At 36.5% G+C, this 7,900-nt stretch overlaps 1 protein-coding gene and 1 long non-coding RNA gene across 3 annotated transcripts; one reads left to right on the top strand and one right to left on the bottom strand.

The window, feature by feature from the left end:
* Positions 1–2,264: 2,264 nt before the first annotated feature.
* LOC121761525 (myb-related protein 2-like) lies at positions 2,265–6,472 on the bottom strand. Of its 2 annotated transcripts, XM_042157169.1 has the most exons (7): positions 4,658–6,472; positions 4,359–4,577; positions 4,211–4,287; positions 3,971–4,028; positions 3,796–3,868; positions 3,638–3,707; positions 2,265–3,231 (listed from the first exon to the last, which is right to left on the bottom strand). In XM_042157169.1, the coding sequence occupies exons 2-7, from the start codon at positions 4,567–4,569 to the stop codon at positions 2,485–2,487; spliced, it is 1,236 nt and encodes a 411-aa protein (XP_042013103.1). In that variant the 5' UTR covers positions 4,570–4,577; positions 4,658–6,472; the 3' UTR covers positions 2,265–2,484. The 2 variants fall into 2 exon arrangements, with proteins under 2 accessions (XP_042013103.1, XP_042013102.1); XM_042157168.1 differs by having other exon boundaries at positions 4,359–6,472.
* Positions 5,198–6,899, top strand: LOC121761526. Its single transcript, XR_006042025.1, has 2 exons — positions 5,198–5,334; positions 6,487–6,899. It is a non-coding gene; the product is annotated as an uncharacterized LOC121761526 (long non-coding RNA).
* Positions 6,900–7,900: the final 1,001 nt, after the last annotated feature.

The raw sequence follows: 7,900 nt of genomic DNA, 5'->3' as shown, positions 1-7,900 counted from the left end.
AAACAGAGTGGTCTCTTGAGAAGCATGCATCTACAATATTCACAGATGGTGCATTCAAGGAAATTCAAGAACAGATACTGGAGGCTTATAACCACTGCAGCCTTGTATCAATATCAAATTATTCAAGTCCAGAGGTTTACAAGGTTTTGGATCAATTTTCAAACACATGGACTGTCACATTCTCTATGGAGGATTCTGTGTGTCAATGTGGTTGTAAGATGTTTTCTAGGACTGGTCTTGTATGCTGACACATCTTCCTTGTGTCGAAGAATAAAAAGATGCGCTTGATTCCTGAGAATCTGGTTGGAGGTCGATGGTTGAAATCTCCTCTGGTTAAGGCTGTGCCGTCCAATGCCAAGATGTAGCAACATATGTTTATGTTAATGAGACGCATGGCGATTATGCGTCTTTTATAAAGACGCATGAGGGTCATGCGTCTCTGTTTTTTTTTCATTCTTTTTAAACGATGCATGAGGGTCATGCGTCTTAGGTAGAGACGCATCTCCCTCATGCGTCTTTTATTTTTTTAAAATTTCACGGACGACGCATGAGCGTCATTCTTCTTAGGGAGAGACGCATGAGGCTCATGCGTCTCTAACTTGCTAAAATCAGTGCCCAGCGAGGCAGAATAGGCAGAATTTGCCCGAGAAAGAGAGGAAGACAAAACTTGGCGATTCCCTTCATATTTCGGTATGTTTCCTTCAATCTTTCAACATTGTTCCCTTATTTGTTGTTTATTTGCATATTATTAGGGTTTTTGATAAATTTATTTTAAACTTACTAAATTAGGGTTTATTGAAAAAATTGTCTTTAATTGTTGTTGGTTTGTATATATATTAATGCATAAATCATGCAAGTATTCGTGAGTTTATATTGGGGTGGTAGAATAACACATCAATAACTATACAATAGAATGAATTTAACCACTAAACTCCATTACAATTAACTACACAACAAAAAATCGGCCAAAATTGAGCAATTTGTTATAAACCCCAATTTACAAAAATTAGGGGAAATCTAACAAACTATGCAAATTAACAACAAATAAGGAAGGAATGTTGAAGGATTGAACGAAACTTACTGGAACACAAGGGGAAATCGTTGGATTCGCCGGATTTGCCCAGGAAAATTCGCCAAATTCGCCTTAGACTCTTTCTACCGCGTTTGAATGAGCCTTCTGCCTCTCGGTCGACCGATTTAATTCGAATTAAAGACGCATGAGCATCATGCGTCTCTCCCTAAGACGCATGACGCTCATGCGTCGTCCGTGAAATTTTAAAAAAAATAAGAGACGCATGAGGGAGATGCGTCTCTACCTAAGACGCATGACCCTTATGCGTCGTTAAAAAAATGAAAAAAAAAAGAGAGACGCATGATCCTCATGCGTCATTATGAAAGACGCATTATCGTCATGCGTCTCATTAAAAGGAGACACATGAGGGTCATGCGTCTCTCCTTAAATTGTAACAAAAAAAAGTCTAGTACAAGCACGGAATTATATCTCTAGTCTAGAACAAAATAAGAAAAAACCCTCAAAACGCAAAAATGGGGGGGATTTGCGATGGGTTTTGGAGCATGGTTGAAGGTGATTTCTTCCCTCAATTTTGAGTTTTCCAATACCGTTGGAGATGCCTTAAAGGCTGTGTCGCGAAAGACACAACGACAGAAGAATGATAAGATACATTCAAAGCTTACACATGATTTTCATGAATCCAATTGAAGAAGATGGTCTCCGTATTTATACTCCTCAGATGTGCCTTCTCTCTCATTTCTATTTGAGCTGACGTGGCATATAAATTGCTATTCCTAGCTGAGTGCTTTTCTTTTCCTTCTACCTTTTGCGATCGTAACAAATGCATTATGTGAAATCCAAATGCGTCTTATGATTTCTCGGAAGTAAAAACAAAAGTCTCCCAAACACAGAATTTGTTCCTTATTTATATTCGTCCACTTCGAGAAAAAGCCGTGATATAATCGACTATTTTTGAAGTTTATGAAAAAAAATAACCAAAGTGGGTGATTTCATTTTTCTGTTTTCTTCATTCATAGAATTATTATGATCTTCACTAATCGAAGTCCATCACTGCCGCGGTAAATAATCGGTATCCCGGTATCACAGTAAATTGAGGTAATTTGAGCAATTACTGATTGTATTTGTTTATGATACGCTTTTTTATTGTTGAAGCACTAAATTCTTTGAAATAATTATTTTCGATCCATGAGCCTTGCGCATTTTATTGGTGTTTGAAAGAGAAAGAGTAGAGTTCATTTTCATTAGAGAAACAGAGTATGATGGTGATGTATTTGGAATCACTGCTGAAAAAAATTGTTTACATACACCTCGATATATGACATTGTTCGAGACAATCAGGAGAATCTGTTTTATGTTTTCTGTTTTCTTCTATTTGAACTGGTAAATGATCATTTCCCATAACAAAATGGAGCCAGATGCCTCTTCAATGTAGATTTTATATTGTTTGTCTCTCAATTCCAGCTAAAACCATTTAAATCAAGCTGCTTGTAGCTTGAATCAACATCCTTTTCACAGTTCATGTTAAGATCCAATTTTGCTGGGAAGAAAGGTAGTTTTGATTCTGAGGAAGACTTCTGCCTATCTGGTTTCATTGCGTTCTTCCCTAAACATTTGGTATCTGTTTCTGCTCCATTGATCCTTTCCTTTGGATTGTTCCCATTAACATCCCATTTACCATTTTGAAGGCCGATGCTCATCGATAAATTACTGGGATTCATTTCTGTAACAAATGTGTTGTCCACATTGTCATTTCCCGTTGAAAGATATTTACCACCATATTTCAGGTTCTCATGCCCTCTATGCTCCATCTTTTGTAGACCGGTATCTTTCTCGTCAGTCATCTGCTCTATAGGTGCTCTAGAATTCATCGGTTTTAAACCCAAAGAGTTGTCGTACAGCTCATGGTCCCTTATGGTACCTTCGCATGAGGTCAAGCAGCTGTCACCCGAACAATCTTTTGGCTGTGTGGTTTGTGCTTGCTGCTGCAGACACAGGTCTGAGAGGTCGTTTATTCTTGAAAATGTAGAGTTCAGGCACTGGTTTGATACTTGTGAGACCAACTCTGATAATTGGACCTTGGCTGCCTCCAGACCAAGTGTTCCAACGTTTTGTCTTCCGAGTGATTCCTGTGCTTTTTCTAGTACAGATTGCAAGTATTTGCCTTGAGCCTCTATACGCATCTGCAGATGGCGTTGTACCTGTGAAAATAGAGTAACCGTTAACCACTGTTACCAACATCAGGATTATTTTGAATTTTCATGATCACTTCCGAAAATGTGATCATTAGTACTTTGAAGGAACTAGACTTGAAATTGTTGAGCTAGAGGCTTATTATATAAAAGATGATGTTTTTCGGACATTACTCTACCAAATGATTTATATAGTACTCATCAAGCAACTTTTCTTTCCTTATCTTCTTAAATAGTATGCATGTAGTCTGTATATATTATTAACATTAGTTTATTCTTCCAATCGTTAACTTTGTCTTGTGCAGTACTTACAGATTTGCAGTAGTAATTTACAATTTATTTTTGTTAGCGCAACTATGTGAAGGGGAAACAGGTACTATTAGCTAATTGAATTGAATATTTTTAAGTTGTTTACCTCCAGCTGTTCATGTAGTCTTTGTTGCACTTCAATTTGCATCTGTATTGCTTCATCCAATTGTACGTTTCTAGTGTGAGATATACAAAATTAATGCTAGACAAAATGTACATATGGAATCAAAATAAATCCGTATCCTTAGATTTTCCAGTTCATACCTTGTTGCTTGGTTTGAAATGTTGTGATTGGGCACGTGAGGTCCATTTACCTCAGGTAGTCTGTCTGCTTTGGCTGCAAATCAGTTATCAGCAAGGTAAGCACAATATATAAGTAACTTGTGCGTGACCATTATCCATATAGGTTCAGTTTATTGTAAATCATAGGATTCCTTACCAGTTTTATTGCTCCCACTATTAGCTTGCTGGTGGAGGTTCTTGCTCAATCTGTACTTCTGCATGAAATGAGCATCCAGTTCTTACATTTATTACATGCTTGTAGCAGAAATGAAGTATGAAATCAGTCTTATAGACAATTTAATTCAAGGTTCTGTCCATCTTTATGTGGATACCATTCTTTGATGATTTTGTTAACATAAACGGTAATATAGATAGGTCTATTTTTGTTGAAATATACCTGAAGGTGACTCTTCAAGTGATATAAGGTCAATCCCGGGATGCCCATAAGTTTCAAAACAGACTTTGGTGTAGCTTCTGCAAGAATAATATATTAGCCAAACACAGGACAATGTAATATGATATCCAGAAATTGGATTCATGCTTACTTTCTGCCCCTCCCAATTGGTTCACTGCTTCGGTGAACCGTTCGTGGAGGTCTAGAGTCCATTTCAGTCTTGGCTTAGCATCACTTGAAAGTACAAGACCAGAATCTCCTGTCACAGTCACACCTTGAAGGAACATGCATCTTTCCGATGGAATGGACATCCTCGAGGAAGGATGAACATTCTTTTCTTGGTGGTGGCGACGGTGATACATTGTATTATCTTTGATATGACAATTCACAAGCATTAGTTTCAGGTGCAGATAGTGGAAGGATTATATCAGGATCAGGAGATCATCATACCTGAAAAGGACAATTTTCTGGACAGTAAGATTATGCTATCTGATACTTGGTAAAGCTTTCTGTCCTGCTCTTATCTGTTACTTGATCGATTTTTACGGACTTGAAATGTAGCCGAGGGATGTCTTATAAGCTTACTTGGTTGAATGGGGAGGGGGGGTGTTCGGAGTGCGATACAAGTGAGGAATAGAATCTTTGGCAGGGGTAAAAGAATATCAGATGCAATCCAATCTTTGTAATGACTAGAACTAAAATCTTGTCCTTCCGTTTCCACGCATCTATGGTCCCCAACTCCCCTTTTCCGATATCTGACAGCACTACACATTTAAAATTCCTTACACGGTTAACACTATGGCCATGTTAGAAATGCATTATCCTGTGATAGGTACAAATAGATCCACCTGAGTCTTTCTTATTGGTTCATTCATACTTGTCATCTGCAAAGTTTTCGAACCTTATTCCAGGAATGTATGGTGGAATTCTTTTCCATCTGATGGGCATTTGAGGAATCCCACTATCTACGATGTCCTGAAACAATACTAGTCATTTTTTTTAATGGAAGATTCTGTTGACAAAAGCTTCCAGTTAGCATCTTTGCTACAATTCTTCTCAAGGGGACAAATAATTAACAATCCAGTGACTTGATGCTCCTTGTTGAACTCTTTCAAGTCCAGATTTGGGTAAGAAATTCATTTCTTTTCCTCTTTGCCTGTCACAGGATATAACAGTTAAGGAAGCATGCGAAGGTTCAATCATACATAAAACTTAGTTTATATGTTTAACTTGACAAAAATAGTAACTTAGCCATCTGGTGTGCGTAGACTTCGAGACACGTATATAAAACGAGTTTGTCTTGAAGATTATAAATACACCATCCGTCCCAGAAGAGTATGCAGTCTTTCATTTTTAGTCCGTTTCACAAGAGCGTGCACTTTCTAATTATGGAAACTCTTCTCTCTATTGAGGTGGACTCATTCTCCATTAACGATATTTTAATTACTTTTTCTTTCTATCTCTCTCTTACTTCACCAATTGTGCATTAAAACTCGTGTCCAACCAAAAGTGCATATTTTTATGGGACGGATGGAGTATTTAATTGCTACCTCACTCATTCATCCACTTAGATGGAGATGGGAGATTCTTCTTGTTTCTTCTTTAAAAGTAAATGGATTTGGGTATATCTTTCTTGCAAAATCAATTCTATAAATTATAGCAAGTGTTATTAAATCTAATCTAGTTCATCAAGTCATAAAAGTGGGAAAAATGCTTGTTTGAAGGCCAAGAATAGCATAAAGAACACATTCTTTTTTATGTCTCCTTTAGTAAGTATGGTACTTATTTATCATGGACTTAATTCCCAAATAGATCTTTTAATTGGCACAAGGAATTTGGTGCACTTCAGTGGGCCCTTCGGAAAAGAGAAGGGGTTGTACTTACATTTATACTTGCATTGGCTGTAGCCTTGAAACATGACTAATCACAAACAAAAGATTACCAGTTATTTGCTTTACTGTTTTGCAAGTGTAATTTCAGCCACCAGACTAATATTTGTTGTCTAAGTATTTATTACTACTTTTTTTTTTTGGCATTTCTTTGAGAACAATACTTCCTGTTTAATAGTCAACGAGCTAATCTATGCCATGTAAATAACATTCATCTTCTTTGTGTGTGGATGTTCCAATCGAGCTGCAGCTTTCACTTTTACCATAATGTTCTAAATTAAAGTGGTTCTTGCATCCATGTACAATTTATCCACTTTAAAATTGGGTTGTTCTGTCTGGTACCTCCACTTTCTTTTTATGGACTTTAATCTTTCATTCGTTCAATGACAGGAACCTATGCATCGTGCTGATTGGCCGCGGCTACACGTGTTTGCATAATTGTATTGGCTGAAACGAAACTGGAATGATAAAAATGACTATGGGATGCTATGCTACTATTCGGTGCAGGAAAGTTTGAGATTCGAAGGGAATGGAATATCGGAATATTAACCAAAGTAAAGGTGACAAGCCAGATTCCCAAGTCAAGAATGTTGCTTATTCTTTCCTGCTCAGGGCCACAAAAAATGGGTTCCTTCCTTTCCGTTTCCATTCTTTATTCTCTATTTCGGATTCCTCATTTTTTGCTACATTATTACCTGATAAGCAGAGTTTCTTTTTTTTTTCACAACACGAATGATCATATTTCAAAATCTTCTCTCCATCTTTTAGTTTAAGTGTGAAAAGGCCTTCAAATGATTATATTAGTATTGGTTGCTATGATTCTTGTGTTATGGCCTAGGTTCCTAGTATTCCTTATCGATTGATAATACCAGTGGCATATTATCATCAAAGCATCCGATCTTGCAAGTATCTACATAATTTTGCAACTTTTATATGGAAAGTGACTGTAGATTTTTAGCAGCTTAGTATAGGAGTCAATGAATTTGGAGTTATAAATATTTTAATTCAGGTCACCTATATGGAGTAATTAATTTGCTTAGGATTATTTATTTTTTTGGAGAGAAAATTTGTTAGATTAGTACTAAGATGAAAATAAAGATGGTGCTAAACAAAATGTTGGCCGATTGGAATGTTCTTTGAACAATTAAAGGGCATTTAAAGGTGTTCGAATGTTAATGCAAATTGAGGTTAGTTGGGATCAAATATTTGAGAAAAAAGTTTGAGATTTGTTGTTGGACTCGTGGAAGAGCATATCTGCATATGCTCGTTCTAATGAATATCATTGTTCTTCATGTTTCGTAAATCATAATCTCACTCTTCATCTTAATCACAAATACTATACTAAACTTCTTTCCATATAAACGTCCGCATCTAGTAGCTTACATTAGGGACTAATTAGCTATTAATTAGAATTTAGTTCTCTCCATTATAATTCAATTGAACTCCTAGTTTGAGTTTATTTAAATCCTAATTAAGGTGTGAGTAACATTGAAGTGGTCACATCAATAATATGCCAATGAGAGAAATGAAAATAGGTAAAAAGAACATTGTCTTTGTTGGGTACTATTGACATATTGCCATATTGGCTCTTTCACCACACCTCCCTGCACTGAAAACGTTAAATGCTACATTCTTCATTCTTGCTATGGTAAAAATTATATTTAAATTTGTAGTGACTATTTGATGGCTTATCTCTATATGACAGTGTAGAAAGGGACTTCAGGGAATTCTCAATTGTTATTCACTTCTTCTCATTGATTTCCATGCCTCTTTAAAGGCCTCCACATATACAAATAAGGTAAGA

This window comes from Salvia splendens, chromosome 13 (assembly GCF_004379255.2).
Source record: "Salvia splendens isolate huo1 chromosome 13, SspV2, whole genome shotgun sequence".
Classification (NCBI taxonomy): domain Eukaryota; kingdom Viridiplantae; phylum Streptophyta; class Magnoliopsida; order Lamiales; family Lamiaceae; genus Salvia; species Salvia splendens.
The sequence above is the reverse complement of the archived record's forward strand: the minus strand, read 5'-3'. Positions and strand labels throughout refer to the sequence as shown.

What these genes read in the sequence shown, in the direction of transcription:
- LOC121761525 (XM_042157168.1), bottom strand. Translation starts at nt 4,602, where the DNA reads ATGCTTGTGAATTGTCATATCAAAGATAATACAATGTATCACCGTCGC. An exon ending in CCAATTGGGAGGGGCAGAAA is followed by an intron (nt 4,288 to 4,358) that starts GTAAGCATGAAT and finishes TTATTCTTGCAG; the next exon opens with AAGCTACACCAAAGTCTGTT. An exon ending in GACTACATGAACAGCTGGAG is followed by an intron (nt 3,232 to 3,637) that starts GTAAACAACTTA and finishes CTATTTTCACAG; the next exon opens with GTACAACGCCATCTGCAGAT.